Genomic DNA, 22,513 nt, shown 5'->3' with positions numbered 1-22,513 from the left:
ATGTTTACCATGTTGAATAACTTTCCACCCCATGCCCAAAACAAAATAAAATTAGTTCACCCACGTGAATGGTATCTTCCACTCCAGCAGATTTCATTTCAGTTGATCTTGTAAGTGGGTGGGTGTTTTTTTAAGAGTTGTATGGAGGGAGTGTCTGCTGTGTTGCTAAAACAGAGCAGATGCTTGCCTCCCCAGTGGAGAATGAGTTCTGCCCTGCGTGACTAATCCTGGCAGCTGCCCAGGACCCCTCCCCTGCTACATGGCCATCAGCTGTAATCAGAAGAGATGGCTGGGGCTGGAGGTTAGCAGTTCTGGAGAAATAATGGGCTCTGAGCATCGGACTCTGTCCAGGTCGCTCGTGGGCTGTGGTTTGTCCACTGCTGGCTCTGGGCTGTCATTAGGAGCGACTCAGCTGAGCTGTGGACCAGAGGCAGGAGAACAGAAGTTGGATGGCTGCACTCTGAATGTTTGAAGAAACTCCTCTGTAGCTAAAAGCATCTTTGATGTACCAGGTTGGCTGAAAAATCCACCCTGGAGTCTCTTTCCCCACCCTCTACTCCTCCCTCTGAAGTCCAATAGCGTGGGTTTAACTGTATCAGCAAAGGTTGAAAATAAACTAGTTCTCTTCTAAAACAGTAAAGTTCTTAACCTATGGCTTCTACCTTAGCAGTAAGTAACTTGTGTGCTCTGCTCTGTTCAAGGTGTTCAGGCCCCCCAGTGTTCCTCTAAAGATGTTTCTTTTCCCCTGTTGCTTGCTTGCTTCTTATTTATTTGTTTATTTATTTGGGTAAAATATACAGAACATAAAATTTACCGTGTCGACCGTTTTTAAGTGCACAGTTCATTGTTGTGCAGCCATCACCACCGTCCATCTCCAGAGCTCTTTTCATCTTGCAAAACTGAAAGTCTGTACCCATTGAATACTAACTCCGTATTTCTCCCTCTACCTGCAGCCCCTGGCAATCCCTGTTCACCTTTGTCTCTGAGTTGGATTCTTCTAGGTACCTCAGAGAAGTGGAATCATATAATACTTGTCCTTTTGTTCCTGGATTGTTTCAGCCCAATGTAAGATGTTTTCTGTTTAAGCCAGTGAGAAGATGGGAAACTTCTTGGGGGAAAAGCATCGTGTCTTCTCTTTTTCTCCCCACGGCTGTGAAGGGTGCAAGGTATCTGGGTGTGCCAACCCTTAGCACAGTACCCTGTTTAGACTGGGTAAAGCACCTCAGTGTATGCAGACCTTTGTGATAAATGCAGCTACCTAATTCTTTGCGTGCCGTGGAGCTCTGCCTGGCAGACCTTCTCTCAGTTGCCCCCACTTCCCTTACAAACTGCTCACCTCCTGCCCTCTACTGGCAGGGAAAACTCTCCCCGTTTCCATGGTTTTGCGTTTAAATTCTGTTTTTCCAAACAAGTTTGTATCCCATATCCAGGGCGAATACTCCCTGTGTGCAAGGCCCTGGCAGTGTTCATGAGTGAGAGAAGGATGGGGAGATGTGAGCTTTAAGAAGAGCAACGTGCTCTTTCTGTGTCTGTGCATATCCAAGCCTGCTAATGTTTCTGGGGCCAGGGCAAGAATGGGGATGTAGCCTACGTCTGTTTAAATATTAGAAGCATATTTTATCAGAATTATTTAGGTAAATCTGACATTTCTAATTCTTGAAAAAATAAAGCATTTAATATATTAAAAAGAAAGTACTTGAATCTCTACTATTCGGTCTCCATCTAGCTGCCAGTATAAAGAACTGCTACCTTGCGTTGGGCATGTCATGTCTGTACCTACATATAAACAAATTTAAGAGGAATGTGACTTGTTCAGTACTGCAGGGTGTTCCTCATGAGTCAGGTTGGCAGTGGTTGCAAATACTGTACTAATTTGTGAGCACCTCTGAAACCACAATTAGAATGTGCGGAGAAGCAAGGCATTGGATATTCGACCCAACTGGGAACCCGTGTTTCATTATGTGAGAATTTTTTTTGCATTTGTGCTATCTGGAAGGAAGAATTAACAAGATAATTTGTCTTTCCTTTTATCTAAACGTCTTTGCTGCCCAATGCCTCCCCACGCTCCAAAGCAGTGTCTGTCTCTGACATTGGTGATGTTATAGCCCACCACCCTTCAAGGTGCCTGGACACATTTGTCTTATTTCAAGGACACAGGGCAAGAGGTGTGCAGAAGCATTTCCCTGGGGCCTGATGGCATTTGTCACAAGAGTGTATGTTGAGGGTTGCAGATCTCACTGTGTCAGCACTGAACGCTGATCCCAGGTGACAGAGGTACCATGTGTTCTTTAATAAGGTTATATTTTGCGTTTGTGATGTTGGAGCCCTTTAAGATGCACGGTCCAGGGAAGGGCCCCTCTTGCTCAGGTCTAAGGATGGTACCAAACATATCAGGGTATTATAGCGAGGAAAGAGCAAACATGGTTCTTCAAGTCAAGAAGCGAGAGACTCACAGAAGAGCTAGGACTGTTGTCCTTACACATTGGTGTACTCAGACCGCATACCCTGAGAGTGCTCACAGAGCTCACATAAACCCCGTGCACAGAGCTGAGAGTATTTGGTGATACTTCTCTGGTACCAGCAAAGCCTCTTAGTGCACGTGACTTTGATTATTTCTGTTTTCTTCTTGTTTTACTGGTTTTTCCATTCTTTTTTACTTTTGTATTGGTTTATGGATCATCTGATACTTTTTATCTTTATTTTGTTCTCAATTGCTCAGTAATACACCAATGAGACAGTATTACACTTTGTTGATTGGATGGCAAGGATAATATGGAAGACAATATTTATATCGTACATATGCAAAAAAAGTTTCCTTAAAGTTATAAAATAACACATTGCATATAAATATCTATTGGTAATATTGTTGCCAATACAATTAGTTATCTTGTCTACAGTGGTATTTTTTTAAATTAATATATTGTAAAATACACATAACATAAAATTTACCGTCTTCACCATTTTTAAGAGTACAGTTCAGTGGCATTAAGTACATTTACATTGTTGTGCAGTCATCACTACCATCCATCTCCAGGTGGATCTCTGTTACTTAGTTACTATCATTGACCTCTTCCCCTGCTGTATTCATGATCTTTTCCATCAGTTAGGATACTTTGCCTGGCTGCTTCTGCTTAGAGGTTGGTGAAACAGTGATATTTGCCCCCAAGGGACATTTGGCAATGTCTGGATACATTTTTGGTTGTCATAACTGAGGAGGGAGGTCTGCCATTGGCATCTAGTGATAGGTAGAGAGCAGGAATGTTGTTAAGAGGTCCCTCCCCCAAAGAAACAACTATCAGTCCTAAATGAAAACAGTGCCAAAGTTGAGAAACCCTGGTTTAAGCCTGTAGAGGAAATGGTCCTGGACTCGCCATTGCTGAAAGACACCATGTTAAAAGCTAAACTTTTATAATTCCATATTCTAACAGAATGTGTAAATTGTTTTCCCTGAAATAAATTGAAATCAAAAGATTATTTTTGACTTCACATTTTTATACTGCTGTAATTTTGTTTATAATTTAAACTTCATAATTGCCTATTTTCATTTGTGCTTTTTTTCCTTTAATTACTTGCATCACCATTCATTCATTAGAAACAGTTATTATTGAGCAATTATTATATGCCAGGGTCTGGTTATACAGCAGTGAAAATGGTACATCTGTACCTTTGTGGAGCTTTCAGTCTAACTTATACTGAATGTAATACATACACAAATATAGGCTTTAGAATATGAAAAGTTCAAGGCCAAGAATCTTTAGAAATCCATTAGAAACATGGTAAGGTGCTTGACTCTACCCCACTGCTCCCTCTGTCTTCACTCCCCAACCCCACACACTTTTTTGAAACCCCCTTGGGCAGCTACCTCGGAGTTTCTTGCTGACTTACTAAAGCAGGGACACTTACCATGGTAGAGGTGGCATGCAAACGTTCTACCATGGTTCTCAGCCCCCTTGCAGGTTATGTGGGACTCCATGATTACTTCCGTCCAGAGAGCTCTAGGTAGAATTCCTGTCTGTCACTTCCAGGCAGAAGCATAGAAGAGCCTATGGGAGTTTGCCATGCTCTCTTCTTCCTCTGCCTGGTGACGGTGGAGGCCACGTGTTAATGTCTGGTTGACCTTGTGGAGCAGAGCTTCCATCCCATCCAGCCTTGGGTACCTAGCATGAATGAGAAAGAAACCTTTGTGGTACTGAGCCGCTGAGATTTCAGGGTTAATTTGTTATTTCTTCATAACCTAACCCTTCCTAACTAAGAAGTTCACATGAGTCACAGAGTATTTTATTTTTCAAGTAATTGCATGCCTGTACTTAGGCCTGGGCTAAGTGATATGAGGTGAAGAATAAGAAGGTTCTTTTTTTGTGTGTGTGCGGTACGCGGGCCTCTCACTGTTGTGGCCTCTCCCGTTGTGGAGCACGGGCTCCGGACGCACAGACTCAGCGGCCATGGCTCACGGGCCCAGCCGCTCCGCGGCATGTGGGATCTTCCCGGACCGGGGCACGAACCCGTGTCCCCTGCATCGGCAGGCGGACTCTCAACCACTGCGCCACCAGGGAAGCCCAAGAAGGTTCTTTTTAAGAAGCATGATCTTTTTGGAGACTGGAGAAGATGGAGCTGTAAGATTTAAACACAACTATCACAGAATAAGACACAGCAGAGCATTCATTAAGTGAATGTTTTTTGTATTCGTTTAGGACATAATGTAAACTGGGCTTTTAGTATGTGCTAAATGAACCTGGAGCCACACACTTGCTATTATAGTAAGTGTAAGTGGATTCAAGCTTTGAGGTCTCCTATTTTCCAGGAGGATAGCTCAGAAAGAGAACACAGAAGAGAACACACCCACATCGACTGACCTAAGATAAGTCCTTTAGACCAATAAAGTTGGAAGGGCCCTTAAAGATTGTTGGGACCAGTCCTCCCATCTTACAATTAGGGAAGCTGTTGTCTGTGGAAATGAAGTGATGGACTCAACACCTCAGAGCAGTTAAGTTCAGTGGTTCTTAAGTTTGGCTGCATGATAGAAACCCCCGAGGAGCTAAAAAAATTTTTACAAAGCTCCAGCACAACCAGACTTCTTAAATCAGAGTTTGGGGATGGGACACAGCATAGTATCTTTTTGCAAGCTCCTCATGGGATTCCAAGGTGCAGGAAGGGTTGAGAGCCACTGCTTTAGCTGACAGCCAGGACTTGAATACAGGGTTTAACTCCTAGTCGGTCTCCATTTCTGTGAGCCATGTGGCACCTCAGGGTCAGTACCAACTGCTTGCCTCCTGTTAACTCTGTTTTTACCAGCTTATCTTTTCTCTAGATCTTCTTCTTCTATGGGTAGATAAAGAAAACTTGTTTCTCCTACTCTACCATATATGCTGATTAGTAGCTCCAAATCTTTGTGTTGGGATTTGTCATTTGAAGATGTTTTTATGATTATGTTCTCTTGCTGTGGTACCATGTAACATGGACATGAGTTGAGGTGTGGGAGAGGTCATGAAAAGATCAGACATTTCATTCAACTGGTATTTTTAAGCACCTACTAAGCATTATAGAATCACAGATCTACTGAGTTTAGAGCAATCTAGACCAGCACTCTCCAAGAGAACACTGTGCTACAGTTGGATGTTCTCTATCTGTATTGTCCAGTATGTCAGTCACTAGCCACATGTGGCTATTGGGCCCTTGAAATGTGGCTAGCATGAGAAAGTGAAGTTTTAATCGTATTTAACTTTAATGAATTCAATTTAAATAACCATGTATTGGCAAGTGCAGGTCTAGACCAATCCTCTACCTTATGCCACCCTCTATATTCTCAAGTGTTGTCCAGTATCATTTTCTAGATAGATGGTGACCAATTGGAGACCCCCACCTGTTCCTGATTCCCAGCTCCTGGCCTTGGAGAGGAGAAGGTCCACTCCAGGTGTGTGACCGAGCATTAATTTTGTGAAGGGTGTTAACATTCAGCCTCCTCTTTACCTCCAAAGACCCAGTTATTATGTAGTGAAGTCTTTTGTGCAGAAAGTTCAATGTCTCTGATCGTGTCATAAACCCTTTAATTTCAAATAAAACCATATTAACCGTAAGTGTTCAACCCTAGCAGCGCTGTTAGAATCAAATACCTGTTAGAGAAAGCAATGTGTTCTTAAGGCTCTCATTCCCTCCCTCCCTCGCCCTGGATATACACAACCCCAGAAGTCTGTAGTTTTAGGATGCTGAGCTTGCAGCTCTCACTTCTTTGCTGCTGCTCTGGGCATTTTTATTCCTTATCAATTTTACTGTAACCAATACCATTGGCTTATTTTTGGACCATGTTTTCACAAAACTGCCTATGCCTTTCCCTCCATACGCTTGGGGGGAGAGTCTTTTGAGGGGAGATTCATCTGAGAAAATATGGAATGCCAGCATTTCTGCCTCAGGGTTTAAAGATACCAGGCTCAGGTCCCAGCTTTCTGATCTGAAAAATGAGGGGTTGTCTGGGGGAGCTCTGTGGCTCTGCACCTGGCTGTCTCTGTGCTGCTTACCAGGGAGGCAGGGTGGAGAGCCATGTGGGAGACCCGAGCAGACGCGCTCCTGCTGGGCAGAGGGACATCCGCATTGGGAAGTCTTTCAGAGGACTCAGGGAGGAACATCTGGTTAGAGTCCCAGTGACACCACCCACTCTGCTGGAGATGAAGGGGATGAGGGAGCAATTCTAGAGTTTAATGAGATAAAAATCAACTCTCTTCAGTCTCCATTTCCCACTTGTTTCCCACCTCTTGGAAATTTTATCTGCATCTTCATGGTAGTTGTTTGCTGGTCTCCCGTATGAAGTAAGTTTGATAAGAATAAAAGAGCTTTTTCACAGAAAGAAAAGAGCCTTGATTAATATTTTAAAAATCCCAACAACAGAAAACTGTACAAAAGAAAACCTCACTAACACAGGTAGCCATTGATATTTTGTCGGGACGTTATTCCAGTCAGACTTTAATATACAGTTTCAAATAAATGGAATCCTATCATAGATTTCATACTGTAACATGCCTTTTGTTAGATGCAGCAGAATGCCGTGGGTAGCTGCCTGACCGTAAATATCGGGCTGTGTCGTGCTTTACTTCTGTATTTACAGCTTCGGGAGTTGATACATTTGCTCATTTGTAAGATTGTCTCCTGGGGCCAAGGACAAATATATTTATGAAAAATTCTGACAAGGTGTTGCCACCTGCCCTCCAGAAAAGTTAAATCAGTCTGAACCCTTTTTGCTCACACCCATCCTGGGTATCAGTAGTTTTATGTACTTTTGCTTAGCTGATGGATAGTGGTGCTAATAATCTTTTATTTGCGTCTCTTTTGTTACTGGTGAAGTTGAATAGTTTTTCACATATCGTCCATTTGTAGTTCTTACTTTGTGACTTGTATTCCGTGCAGTTTTATGTGAGGGTATTGGTTTTCTTTTTGATTTCTTACAACTGTTTGGATGTTAAGAGTATTCTATTAAATAATGCAGAATAACTGTTCCCTTCTCTCAATTTACTCTACATATGGTGTGTTTTATGATGGTTTTAAAGTTTTAGGTTATAGTCAAATTAATGAGTATTTCCCTACATTGTTCTGGCTTTTGTCTCACCCCTTAAAGGTACTTCCTTTCAAAGCTTTTACGAAGATTTGCCCACATTTTCTTATTGGTTTTATTTTTCTTTTTCCATTTAATTTCTATTTTCTTATTGGTTGGTTTTATTTTTCTTTTTTCATTTAATTTTTATTTTTTTTCATCTAAAATTTATTTTAATATGAGGGAGAATAGAACATGGACTCAATTTTTTTTTCCTAAATGGCTGCAAGTTTACCTACCACTACTGAAAAATCCCTTTTAACATTAATTTGCTATTTTGATGTCATCACGAATAAATTACCCATACGTGCTTGCATTTATTTCTGGACCTGCTATTATGTTTCATTTATCTGTCTATTTTAAAACCATTACCACAGTACTTTAATTTAAACCAATGCCATAGTAGCTTTAATAATATACCTTAATATCTGGTAGTACAAGTCCCTCTAAATGTGGGACAGGAGAGAGCACTGAAAGACTTGTATAGAATAGTGATTCTTAAAATATGATCCATAGGGACTTCCCTGGTGGTGCAGTGGTTAAGAATCTGCCTGCCAATGCAGGAGACACGGGTTTGATCCCTGGTCCGGGAAGATCCCACATGCCGCGGAGCAACTAAGCCCGTGCGCCACAACTACTGAGCCTGTGCTCTAGAGTCCACGAGCCACGACTACTGAGCCTGTGCCACAACTACTGACGCCCATGCGCCTAGAGCCTGTGCTCCACCACGAGAGAAGCCACCACAATGAGAAACCCGTGCATGGCAAGGAAGAGTAGCCCCCGCTCGCTGTAACTAGAGAAAGCCTGCATGCAGCAGTGAAGACGCAACACAGCCAGAAATAAATAATTAATTTTAAAAAAATGATCCATAGGCCACCAGTACAGAACTACATGGGGATTTTTAACAACTGATATTCCTGGTCCCTGCCCAAGAGCTCCTGAACATAAGTTGTGTTGAGGAAACTTATTTATTTATTTACTTACCTAGCTAGCTAGTTAGCTGCGCCGGGTCTTACTTGTGGCATGTGGGATCTTTAGTTGCGGCATGTGAACTCTTAGCTGCGGCATGTGGGATCTAGTTCCCTGACCAGGGATCAAACCTGGGCCCCCTGTATTGGGAGTGCAGAGTCTTAGCCACTAGACCACCAGGGAAGTCCCAAGGAAACTCTTCTTACAAGCTCTCAGATGATTTTTAAGAACACCATAAGAAACTTAACACTCAGATACAACACGGTAAACAACAGTCAAGTTCCTTCTGTTTAAATATTAAAGAACACTACCTTTTTATTCATTACATCTTTTTTCACACACACACACACACTGTATTTTATTTTTACAAGAGATAAACTGACACCAAGCATTGTAAATAGATGACCACAACAAAAGCAACAATGATTATAATTACCAAACACGAAACACACTCATACTATGTCATAATATTGACATTCAGTCCAGTAATCCTCCACTGCAACAGCTCCTTTACTTTGCAGTGAAAATTGATTTGTATACTTTTTACATCTGAGTCCTTGTGGGATTTTTTTTTTATTCAAACAGAAAGTCACAAAAATTATAATCATCCTCATCAGTTCACTCAGTTCCACGTAATTAATTATTTTTTTCATCGTGATCTTTTGTTAGCACTTTTATGAATTCATCAGTTTTCCATTAGAGTTCTAAAAATGCTTATTCATTCAGTTCAGCAGTATAGTCAGTTACCAGAAACGTGTACTTGTCAGATTCTTTTCCATGAATTCCTTGAAGATGAAACCCTTTTATAGGAACATATTTGCAGAAGCATCAGAGTACACCCAGAACTGTCTGTAAATGACAAAAGACTTAAAAATGACCATGGTTAAAGATTTGATGAAAGTTCATAATAATGCAATTGACAAGGAAATTTAGTTATTTCTGAGATATACATTTTAAAGTAATAACTAGAATTAGGACTTATAACATTATACCAGAACATATAAGATTTTTAGAAATTTCATGTAATGTCTGAAACATTTATATTAACATATTTCCATACAAATAACCCAAAGAAAGTTTAGTATTAGTTGTGTTTTTCTTGTTTGTTTGTTTATACTATAGGTTCTTATTAGTCATCAATTTTATACACATCAGTGTATACATGTCAATCCCAATCGCCCAATTCAGCACACCACCATCCCCACCCCACCATGGTTTTCCCCCCTTGGTGTCCATATGTTTGTTCTCTACATCTGTGTCTCGACTTCTGCCCTGCAAACTGGTTCATCTGTACCATTTTTCTAGGTTCCACGTACATGCATTAATATACGATATTTGTTTTTCTCTTTCTGACTTCACTCTGCATGACAGTCTCTAGATCCATCCACGTCTCAACAAATGACTCAATTTTGTTCCTTTTTATGACTGAGTAATATTCCATTGTATATATGTACCACAACTTCTTTATCCATTTGTCTGTCGATGGGCATCTAGGTTGCTTCCATGACCTGGCTATTGCAAAGAGTGCTGCAATGAACATTGGGGTGCATGTGTCTTTTGGAATTATGGTTTTCTCTGGGTATATGCCTAGTAGTGGGATTACTGGATCATATGGTAATTCTATTTTTAGTTTTTTAAGGAACTCCGTACTGTTCTCCATAGTGGCTGTATCCATTTACATTCCCACCAACAGTGCAAGAGGGTTGCCTTTTCTCCACAACCTCTCTAGCATTTGTTGTTTGTAGATATTCTGAGGATGCCCATTCTAACTGGTGTGAGGTGACACCTCATTGCAGTTTTGACTTGCATTTCTCTAATAATTAGTGATGTTGAGCAGCTTTTCATGTGATTCTTGGCCATCTGTATATCTTCTTTGGAGAAATGTCAATTTAGGTCTTCTGCCCATTTTTGGATTGGGTTGTTTTTTTAATATTGCACTGCATGAGGTGTTTATATATATTGGAGATTAATCCTTTGTCCGTTGATTCCTTTGCAAATATTTTCTCCCATTCTGAGAGTTGTCTTTTCATCTTGTTTATGGTTTCCTTTGCTGTGCAAAAGCTTTTAAGTTCCATTAGGTCCCATTTATTTTTGTTTTTATTTCCATTACTCTAGGAGGTGGATCAAAAAAGATCTTGCTGTGATTATGTCAAAGAGTGTTCTTCCTATGTTTTCCTCTAAGAGTTTTATAGTGTCTGGTCTTATATTTAGGTATTGAATCCATTTTGAGTTTATTTTTGTGTATGGTGTTAGGGGATGTTCTAATTTCATTCTTTTACATGTAGCTGTCCAGTTTTCCCAGCACCACTTATTGAAGAGACTGTCTTTTCTCCATTGTATATCTTTGCCTCCTTTGTCATAGATTAGTTGACCATATATATAGGTGCGTGGATTTATCTCTGGGCTTTCTATCTTGTTCCATTGATCTGTGTTTCTGTTTTTCTGCCAGTACCATATTGTCTTGATTACGGTAGCTTTTAGTATATTCTGAAGTCAGGGAGTCTGCTTACTCCAGCTCCGTTTTTTTCCCTCAAGACTGCTTCAGCTATGCGGGGTCTTTTCTGTCTCCATACAAATTTTAAGATGATTTGTTATAGTTCCGTAAAAAATGCCATTGGTAATTTGACAGGGATTTCATTGAATCTGTAGATTGCTTTGGGTAGTATAGTCATTTTCACAATATTGATTCTTCCAATCCAAGAACATGGTATATCTCTCCATCTGTTGGTATCATCTTTAATTTCTTTCATCAGTGTCTTATAGTTTTCTGCATACAGGTCTTTTGTTTCCCTAGGTAGGTTTATTCCTAGATATTTTATTCTTTTTGTTGCAATGGTAAATGCGAGTGTTTCCATAATTTCTCTTTCAGATTTTTCATCATTAGTGTATAGGAATGCAAGAGATTTCTGTGCATTAATTTTGTATCCTGCAACTTTACCAAATTCATTGGTTAGTTCTAGTAGTTTTCTGGTGGCATCTTTAGGATTCTCTATGTATAGTATCATGTGATCTGCAAACAGGGACAGTTTTACTTCTTCTTTTTCAATTTGTATTCCTTTTATTTCTTTTTCTTCTCTGATTGCCATGGCTAGGACTTCCAAAACTATGTTGAATAATGGTGGTGAGAGTGGACATCCTTGTCTTGTTCCTGATCTTAGAGGAAATGCTTTCAGTTTTTCACCATTGTGAATGATGTTTGCTGTGGGTTTGTCATATATGGCCTTTATTATGTTGAGGTAGGTTCCTTCTGTGCCCACTTTCTGGAGAGTTTTTATCATAAATAGGTGTTGAATTTTGTCAAAAGCCTTTTCTGCATCTATTGAGATGATCATATAGTATTTATCCCTTAATTTGTTAATGTGGTGTATCACATTGATTGATTTGCATATATTGAAGAATCCTTGCATCCCTGGGATAAATCCCACTTGATCATGGTGTATGATCCTTTTAATGTATTGTTGGATTCTGTTTGCTAGTATTTTGTTGAGGATTTTTGCATCTATATTCATCAGTGATATTGGTCTGTAATTTCCTTTTTTTGTAGTATCTTTATCTGGTTTTGGTATTAGGGTGATGGTGACCTCATAGAATGAGTTTGGGAGTGCTCCTTCCTCTGCAGTTGTTTGGAAGAGTTTGAGAAGGGTGGGTGTTAACTCTTCTCTAAATGTTTGATAGCAATCACCTGTGAAGCCATCTGATCCTGAACTTTTCTTCGTTGGAAGATTTTTATTTTATTTTATTTATTTATTTTTTTGTTTTTGTTTTTTTGCGGTATGCGGGCCTCTCACTGTTGTGGACTCTCCCGTTGCAGAGCACAGGCTCTGGACGCACAGGCTCAGCGGCCGTGGCTCACGGGCCCAGCCGCTCCTTGGCATGTGGGATCTTCCCAGACCGGGGAACGAACTCGTGTCCCCTGCATCGGCAGGCGGACTCTCAACCACTGCGCCGCCAGGGAAGCCCTTGTTGGAAGATTTTTAATCACAGTTTCAATTTCATTACTTGTGATTGGTCTGTTCATATTTTCTGTTTCTTCCTGGTTCAGTCCTGGAAGGTTATACCTATCTAAGAATTTGTCCATTTCTTCCAGGTTGTCCATTTTATTGGCCTAGAGTTGCTTGTAGTAGTCTCTTAGGGTGCTTTGTATTTCTGCGGTGTCTGTTGTAACTTCTCCTTTTTCATTTCTAATTTTATTGATTTGAGTCCTCTCTCTCTTTTTCTTGGTGAGTCTGGCTAATGGTTTATCAATTTTGTTTTTCTTCTGAAAGAACCAGCTTTTAGTTGTATTGATCTTTGCTATTGTTTTCTTTGTTTCTATTTCATTTATTTCTGCTCTGATCTTTATGATTTCTTTCCTTCTGCTAACTTTGGGTTCTGTTTGTTCTTCTTTCTCTAGTTTCTTTAGGTGTAAGGTTAGATTGTTTATTTGAGATTTTTCTTGTTTCTTGAGGTAGGCTTGTATAGCTATAAACTTCCCTCTTAGAACTGCTTTTGCTGCATCCCATAGGTTTTGGATCGTCGTGTTTTCATTGTCATTTGTCTCTAGGTGTTTTTTGATTTCCTCTTTGCTTTCTTCAGTGATCTCTTGGTTATTTAGTAACGTATTGTTCAGCCTCCATATGTTTGTGCTTTTTACCCCGTAATTCATTTCTAACCTCATAGCATTATGGTCAGAAAAGATGCTTGATATGATTTAAATTTTTTTAAATTTGCTGAGGCTTGATTTGTGACCCAAGATGTGATCTATCCTGGAGAATGTTCTATGTGCACTTGAGAAGAAAGTGTAATCTGCTGTTTTTGGATGGAATGTCCTATAAATATCAATTAAATCTACCTGGTCTATTGTGTCATTTAAAGCTTCTGTTTCCTTATTTATTTTCATTCTGGATGATCTGTCCATTGGTTTAAGTGAGGTGTTGAAGTCCCCCACTATTATTGTGTTACTGTCAATTTTGTCTTTTATAGCTGTTAGCAGTTGCCTTATGTATTGAGGTCCTCCTATGTTGGGTGCATATATATTTATAATTGTTATATATTCTTCTTGGATTGATCCCTTGATCATTATGTAGTGTCCTTCCTTGTCTCTTGTAACATTCTTTATTTTAAAGTCTATTTCATCTGATATGAGTATAGCTACTCCAGCTTTCTTTTGATTTCCATTTGTATGGAATATCTTTTTCCATCCCCTCACTTTCAGTCTGTATGTGTCTGTAGGTCTGAAGTGGGTCTCTTGTAGACAGCATATAGATGGGTCTTGTTTCTGTATCCATTCAGCAAGCCTGTGTCTTTTGGTTGGAGCATTTAATCCATTCATGTTTAAGGTAATTATCGATATGTATGTTTCTGTGATCATTTTCTTAATTGTTTTGGGTTTGTTTTTGTAGGTCCTTTTCTTCTCTTGTGTTTCCCACTTAGAGAAGTTCCCTTAGCATTTGTTGTAGAGCTGATTTGGTGGTGCTGAATTCTCTTAGCTTTTGCTTGTCTGTAAAGCTTTTGATTTCTCCATCAAATCTGAATGAGATCCTTGCTGGATAGAGTAATCTTGGTTGTAGTTTCTTCCCTTTCATCACTTTAAGTATATCATATCACTCCCTTCTGGCTTGTAGAGTTTCTGCTGAGAAATCAGCTGTTAACCTTATGGGAGTTTCCTTGTGTGTTATTTGTCGTTTTTCCCTTGCTGCTTTCAGTAATTTTTCTTTGTCTTTAATTTTTCTCAGTTTAATTACTGTGTGTCTCGGCATGTTTCCCTTTGGGTTTATCCTGTATGGGACTCGCTGCGCTTCTTGGACTTGGGTGGCTATTTCCTTTGCATGTTAGGGAAGTTTTCAACTATAATCTCCAAATATTTTCTCTGGTTCTTTCTGTGTCTCTTCTCCTTCTGGGACCCCTATAATGTGAATGTTGTTGCGTTTAATGTTGTCCCAGAGATCTCTTAGGCTGTCTTCATTTCTTTTCATTCTTTCTTCTTTATTCTGTTCCGCTGCAGTGAATTCCACCATTCTGTCTTCCAGGTCACTTATCCGTTCTTTTGCCTCAGGTATTCTGCTATTGATTCCTTCTAGTGTAGTTTTCATTTCAGTTATTGTACTGTTCATCTCTGTTTGTTTGTTCTTTAAATCTTCTAGGTCTTTGTTAAACATTTCTTGCATCTTCTCGATCTTTGCCTCCATTCTCTTTCGAGGTCCTGGATCATCTTCACTATCAGTATTCTTAATTCTTTTTCTGGAAGGTTGCCTATCACCACTTCATTTAGTTGTTTTTCTGGGGTTTTATCTTGTTCCTTCATCTGGTACATAGCCTTCTGCCTTTTGATCTTGTCTATCTTTCTGTGAATGTGGTTTTTTGTTCCACAGGCTGCAGGATTGTAGTTCTTCTTGCTTCTGCTGTCTGCCCTCTTGTGGATGAGGCTGTCTAAGAGGCTTGATGGGAGGGACTGGTGGTGGGTAGAGCTGACTGTTCTTAATTACATCTTTGTATTAATTACATGTGTACAGGTGTCAGTTATATATCCTGTCACTAAACATATTTTGAATATTTATGTAGTCCAAGTGCTATGTATGCTGAGAGTACAAGGATAACACCTTGTATTTGAGATTTGACTTTACGATGTGTGGTCATAGGCCCTAATCACACACACACACACACACACACACACACACACACACACACACACACACACACACACACACACACACCCTCAAGCTCCTATTATACTCTAGGTTAAAGTAAAATTACTGCTCGCAGTTAGGTTGGGGAAAAATATGTGGACAACTTGAATGGAATTATGGAGAGCAGTTTGCTAGTTGTAAGGTAATCCAAAAAAAAAAAGTGAGTGCGTTGGATGATGGGAGAGAGAGTAAAGAAACAGCAGCATCACATTGGGCAAACCAAAGAAGCTTTCCTGGATGGGAGAAAGAACAGTACGGCAGCTAGAATTAAAGACTCAGTAATTTGCATTGAGAAGCAGAAGAACACTTTATTAAATCTACCTGTGCTTCCTGAATTTCTCATGTCATTCAGTCTTTTACCTTGATACACTGGGATTATGTTATCAGCAAATTTTCTACCTGAGCTTGTCACTTATGGCAACACAGGTATTTTGTTCAACTCGCTTTGTTTAAAACGTGTTATTTATCTTCACTTACGATCATGTTAGGGTAGCCATCCTAGCCAACAAGACAGGACATTGAATACCGGCTAAATGCTTCATAACTGTGCCTTTTTGTGTTTGTCACTTGCCTTTCCTTAGATTCGGGAATACCCCATTGATGTCCAAAGCAACCAGCTTCCCTTCCTGCGGAATCCAGATATCCTGGTGGGAGAAAATGACCTAACTGCCCTTAGCTATCTACATGAGCCTGCAGTTTTGCATAACTTAAAGGTCCGTTTCCTGGAGTCCAACCATATCTACACTTACTGTGGTAAGTGGGGTATCTATTGGCTGTGTGTGTTTGAAAGTGCTTACAGTCTTTAGACTTTACCTGTTAAACTCCAGTGGTTAAGAATCCTACTTTCACTCTCATTATAAGTGCCTCTCACCTGAGACCCTTGAAATGTTTGCAGTCAGTGAATGTGGCTTAATTAGGCTGCCATACCTCTCTGTGGGAGGACTGGTGTTAATCACAGCTCAAGCAGGGAAGAATTGGGCCACACCTTGTGGCTTGATGGTCAGGCACATTCCTGGAATCAGTAGGAAAGCAGTAAATCCACCCCAATGTGCCAGCTCAGGCGTTTGCTCTCACTGTGGAGCGCACTGATGCAAATGTACAGCTGGCTTGTTTTTGTTTTTTATTGACTTTTTATTTTATATTGGAGTATAGGTGATTAATAATGTGTTAGTTTCAGGTGTACAGCGAAGTGATTTAGTTATACATATATGTGTATCTCTTCTTTTTCAAATTCTTTTCCCCTTTAGGTTGTTACATAGTATTGAGCAGAGTTCCCTGTGCTATAAGTAGGTCCTTGTTTGTTATCCATTTTAAATATAGCATTGTGTACGTGTCAGTCCCAGACCCCCTATCTCTCCCCACCACACTTCCTTCTGGTAACTGTGAGTTGATTCTCCAAGTCTGTGAGTCTGTTTCTGTTTTGTAAATAACTTCATTTGTACCCTTTTTTTTTAAGATTCTGTGTATAAGCGATATCATGATATTTGTCTTTCTCTGTCTGACTTACTTCATTCAGTATGACAGTCTCTGTGTCCATCCATGTTGCTGCACATGGCATTATTTCATTCTTTTTATGGCTGAGTAATATTCCATTGTATATATGTACCACATCTTCTTTACCCATTCTTCTATCGATGGACATTTAGGTTGCTTCCATGTCTTGGCTATCATAAACTGCAGTGAACATTCGGGTGCATGTTTTTGTTTTCTGCTTGAGAAAGGGTTGCCTTTCTGTCTGACCCTCTCACTTGCCCACGTGCAAACATGTGCATGATGAATATTTGTTGAATTCATGATCAGAAACCATGACAAATGCTTTTTTAAATTTACTTTTTAATTGAAATATAATTGATTTACAATGTTGTGTTAATTTCTATATCCTGGTTTATCCCAGGATATTGAATATAGTTCCCTGTGCTATGCAGTAGGACCTTGTTATTTATCCATTCTATATGTAGTCGTTTGCATCTACTAACCCCAAATTCCCATTCCATCCCTCCCCCACCCCACTCCCCCTTGGCAACCACAAGTCTGTCCTCTACATATGTGAGTCTTTTTCTGTTTCATAGGTAGGTTCATTTGTGCCATATTTTAGATTCCACATATAAGTGATATCTTATGGTATTTGTCTTTCTGACTTCACTTAGTATGATAATCTCTGTTTGCATCTATGTTGCTGCAAATGGCATTATTTCGTTCTTTTTTATGGCTGAGTAGTATTCATATATATACACACGCACATACACACACACACAAATACATAAACACACATACACACAGACACACCCCACATCATCTTTATCCATTCATCTGTTGATGGACATTTAGGTTGTTTCCATGTCTTGGCTATTGTAAATAGTGCTTCTATGAACATAGGGGTGCATGTATCTTTTTGACTTGCAGTTTTGTCTGTATATATGCCCAGGAGTGGGGTTGCTGGATCATGTGGTAATTCTATTTTTAGTTTTCTGAGGAACCTGCATACTGTTCTCCATAGTGGCTGCACCAACTTACATTCCCACCAACAGTGTAGGAGGGTTCCCTTTTCTCCATACATCTCCAGCATTTGTTATTAGTAGACTTTTTAATGGTGGCCATTCTGACTGGTATGAGGTGGTGCCTCACTGTAGTTTTGATTTGCATTTCTCTCATAATTAGCGATGTTGAGCAGCTTTTCATGTGCCTGTTGGTCATCTGTATGTCTTCTTTGGTGAAATGCCTATTTAGGTCTTCTGCCCATTTTTTGATTGGGTTGTCTGTTTTTCTGTTGTTGAGTTGTATGAGCTCTATGTATATTTTGGAAATTAAGCCCTTGTTGATTGCATTGTTTGCAAGTATTTTCTCCCATTCTGTAGGTTGTCTTGTCTTTTCTTTTTTATGGTTTCCTTTGCTGTGCAAAAGCTTGTGAGTTTGATTAGGTCCCATTTGTTTATTTTTGTTTTTATTTCTATTGTCTTGGGAGACTGACCCAAGAAAACATTGGTATGATTTATGTGCCATGACAGATGCTTTAAAGAAATGTCCTAAAATTTCTCTCACATTTTTCTTGAAATTTCTCAATTTCCCCCATCCCACATTTTGGCTTCTCTTTTTTAGACTATTGTTAAGTGCTATGGTGAAAACAAGAACCCTAGTTTGAGGGGCAAAGCATTTTAGGATCTGTTTGCAGAGGCAGCTGAGGGCTTCTTTGTGGGGGGTTGTCCCATTTGTCCTTCAGTGCCTTGGTCTTATCTGTGATCCTAGGTGAGCCCTCAGGGGGTCAGGGTTCTTTTCATTGTGATATCCCACTTTGGTTTGGAATTGGCCAGCTGGCTGCTAAGTTAGGGTGAGCTTCTATGCCAGATTTCGGGAGCTGGAAATACCATGTTGATTTCAGTGCTTGAGGGAGTTTCCCAAAGCTCCTTTCCCCCAGTTGTTAGTGAGAGTTTTATTTGAAAGAAGCCCTCAGTAAGTGGGGTTTTTTTTTTTTTTCAAAAAGATTTTTGAAAATCTCCCTTTTTGGAGAAAGGGATAAATGACCACCAGCTTCGCTTTTTACAGGCATCCCTTCTAAGAGAGGTCCGGGTGTCTGCATGCATCTATCCAAGCGTACCTTGGCTCTTCCAGCTTCAGCCTTCAGAGTGACTGATGTAGCGCAGAATTCTAAGTCATCAAGAAGCACTCTTACCTGCTGTGGAGGGGGCTGAGACATTTTAGGAAAATGTGTGACCTCAGAGTAAAATATCAAAATTTGAATGGGATGAATTAGCGTTTTAGACAACTCTCAATAACCAGTAGAACATGAGAGGCTGTTTTTACGGCGAATGACTTGGAGAATTCTCTTATTAATTGGAGTTTTTCTCAGTTCTGGGCCTTATTTTTCATTCCAGGTTGTATTTTCAGGAAAACTTTCATCTGGAGAGGACTTTGTCTTTATCTTTTTCCTCTCCTTGCCCTTTCTTCTTTACTTGGGCAATGTGGTTTATTAAGTTTCACGTTTCTTTCTCTCTCTCTCCTTCTCTCTCGTATTTTTTCCCTTTTTAATAGACTTTACGTTTTACAGCAATTTTAGGCTGAGAGCAAAACTGAGTGGAAGGTACACAGACTTCCCATATAACCCCTTTCCCAACACATGCAGAGCCTTCCCCACTATCACCATTCTGCTCAAGAGTGAAACATTTGTTAAAATCGATGAACCCACAATGACACATCGCTATCACCCAAAGTCCATAGTTCACATTAGGCCACTCTTGGTGTTGTGTGTTCTGCGGGTTTAGACAAATGTATAATGACATGTAGCCACCGTTATGGTATCATAACAGTAGTTTCACTGCCCTAAAAGTCATCTGTGCTCTGCCTGTTCGTCCCTCTCTCCCCACTAAACCCCTGGCAACAACTGAGTTTTTATACTGTCTCTATAATTTTGCCTTTAGAGAATATCATATGGTGTAGTCACAGTGTATAGCCTTTTTGAATTGGCTTCTTTCACCTAGTAATATGTATTTAAGTTTTCTCCATGTCTTTTCATATCTTGATAAATCATTTCTTTATAACACTGATATTCCATTATTCAATGTACCACAGTTTGTCCATTCACCTACTGTAGAACATCGTTGCTTCTGAGTTTTGGCAATTATGAATATAGCTGTTATAAACATCCACGTGCAGGTTTCTGTGTGGATATGTGTTCGACTCCTTTAGCTAAATACCAAGGAGTGTGATTATTGGATCATATGGTAAGATTATGTTTAGTTTCATAAGGAGCTTCCAAAGTGGCTGTGCCCTTTTGCATTACCACCAGTGATGAAATAAGAGTTCCCTTTGCTCCACATCCTCTCCAGCATTTGACCTTGCCGGTGTTCTGGATTTGGGCCATGCTAATAGGTGTATAGTGGTATCTCATTGGTGTTTCAGTCTGCATTTCCCTAATGACTTACGATGTGGAGCATCTTTTCCCATGCTTATTTGCCATCTCTGTATCTTCTTTGGTGAGGTGTTTGTTTAGGTCTTTTGCCTGTTTTTTAATTAGATGGTTTATTCCCTTACTGTTGGGTTTTAAGAGTTCTTTGTGTATTTGGGGTAACAGTCCTTTATCAGATATGTCTGTGGCTTGTCTTCTCATTCTCTTGACTATGCTTCTTTTCACACACCAGAAGGGAGCACAATGTAGGTGCTCTCCCATCTTGGCAGGGACCCTTTGCATTCTTGCCTTCTCTTCCCCAGATGACTGGAAAAGCTCACATTTTTGGTACCCATCAGTGGTTCCCTTGAGATCCAGAATATGTTTATGTGAAAGAAAAAGGCATGAATTTGTCTTATCTTGAATACTGAATTTGTTTTTTTTCTCGCTCTTCACATTCTCAAATATCAATTTACCTTGCCCTTCCGTAAAAGATCTTCAGGGTGAGAGGATTTGCTAACTCTTCATTCAACATGTAGTTATTGAGTCCACCATTGCAATATGTCCTTTTGGGCACACAAGATGGGAAAAACAGTGGAGTGAAAGATAATGCATGATATAGTGTGATGTGAGACAATAAAAAATAGCCAACACTCAGTGCTTACTGTGCAAGTCTGAATGGTGTGAATGTTCTCTCTATTAATCATTTTACCCTCAGGATAACCAGGGAAATGCAATTATTATCCCCATTTTGCAGTCTGGGAAACTAAGGCACTCAGAGGTTAAGTAATTTGGCAAAGTCACACAATTAATAATCAGCTGACGCACGGCACAGGGAGATCAGCTTGGTGCTTTGTGACCACCTAGAGGGGTGAGATAGGGAGGGTGGGAGGGAGACGCAAGAGGGAGGGGATATGGGGATATATGTACACGTATAGCTGATTCACTTTGTTATACAGCAGAAACCAACACAACATTGTAAAGCATTTATACTCCAATAAAGATGTTAAAAAATAAATAAATAAAAAGTAACCGGCTGAGCCGAGATTTGCCATTACGATGTGTAAATCGTATTTCCTGTTCACAAGTTGTTTGTATTTTAGTTAAGACAGCCCACATACAAATGAGAAATTAATAGTCCCTCTTTTAGATTTTAATTCTGAGATTTTTTTTTTAAGCCTAACACCTGTTGGCCGGGTTAAGTACCCTCTTCTTTCTGATCCTGCAACACTCTGTACGTGTGTATTTTATGAATTCAATTTGTTGAGCATTTGTGCATGCGTGTTTGTGTGTGTGTGTGCACGTCCCCGTGCATATTATGCTTATTCCATGCTCTAGGGCATTTGGAGGCCCGGCCTGTCATTCTTTTCTCCATCAGGGCCTAGCAGAGTGCCTGATAAACACATACATCTAGATTTAGTTGAGTGATTGGTTAAGACTCATTCTGTTCTCTTTCCTTCTTTAGTTCTGATGTACATGAACAGGGGCCTGTAAAGCTCTTGTCACGAGGCCGTCGTGCTCTCAGAACTGACTGCATTTTCTGTTTGCAGGGATCGTGCTTGTTGCCATTAATCCTTACGAACAGCTGCCAATCTATGGCCAAGATGTCATCTATGCCTACAGTGGCCAAAACATGGGGGATATGGACCCTCACATCTTCGCTGTGGCCGAGGAAGCCTACAAGCAGATGGCCAGGTAAGAATAACCTCAGCCCGGAAGTCCTCCTGGGTAGAGTCAGAGGGAAGAAAAGGGAGTTTCTGCCTTCTTCGGCTGCCTTTTCTCAGTGGTGGAGTGGTGATTCTGGGATTGAGGAAGAGTCTTGGGAGCCAAACCAGCTCAGGTTCTTTTCTTACCACGTTTCCTCATGTCTTCGTCGTCTTCTTGTGAACCTGAGCCTTGGCTTGGAGAACAGTGGCTCCTTAGACTTATTTCAGTTTTGAGCAATGCAGTTAATGCCTAGTGTGTCATCTCTCCTTGACTTTCTTTTGGCCTTTTCTCCTCCCCTCCAGGTGTAATGAATCCATTTTATACCATCACCATTCATTCTGCAGATCTCACTGAAGGCTCCCTTTTGAAGGAACCAGGACTCTGACAACTTCTTGAGATGCCAGGCATTTGGGGCAGATACAGAAATTTCAAATTAGCAGTTGTGCATCGTGGTTTCGGGTTTTTAGCCTGGAAGTGGAGTTCTGTTTAGGCACTTAAGCAGGTCTGATTTTCGAACTCTGAAAGATAGGTCCAGGTCTGTTTCGTCAGAAGGTGGGCTAGGTGAGTGTATTGGTCAGGGTTCTACAGGGCAACGGAACCAATATGGAGTGTGTGTGTGCGCGCACGTGCGTGTGTGTGTATGTAAAGAGAGGGATTTTTATCTTAAGGAATTGGCTCATGCAATCGTGGAGGCTTGGCATGTCCAAAATCTGC

General features: G+C 40.2%; 1 protein-coding gene across 2 annotated transcripts in view; it reads left to right on the top strand.

The window, feature by feature from the left end:
* MYO5B (myosin VB) overlaps nt 1–22,513 on the top strand; it is a 388,804-nt gene that overhangs the window by 159,031 nt on the left and 207,260 nt on the right. For both annotated transcript variants that reach the window (XM_030867905.3, XM_030867909.3), the window contains exons 3-4: nt 15,795–15,966; nt 21,643–21,787. In XM_030867905.3, coding sequence (XP_030723765.1) covers nt 15,795–15,966; nt 21,643–21,787 — 317 coding nt within the window. The remainder of the gene's footprint in view (nt 1–15,794; nt 15,967–21,642; nt 21,788–22,513) is intronic.

The sequence above is a fragment of the Globicephala melas genome, chromosome 13 (genome assembly GCF_963455315.2).
Source record: "Globicephala melas chromosome 13, mGloMel1.2, whole genome shotgun sequence".
Classification (NCBI taxonomy): domain Eukaryota; kingdom Metazoa; phylum Chordata; class Mammalia; order Artiodactyla; family Delphinidae; genus Globicephala; species Globicephala melas.
This window is presented reverse-complemented; position numbering and strand designations above follow the sequence as displayed.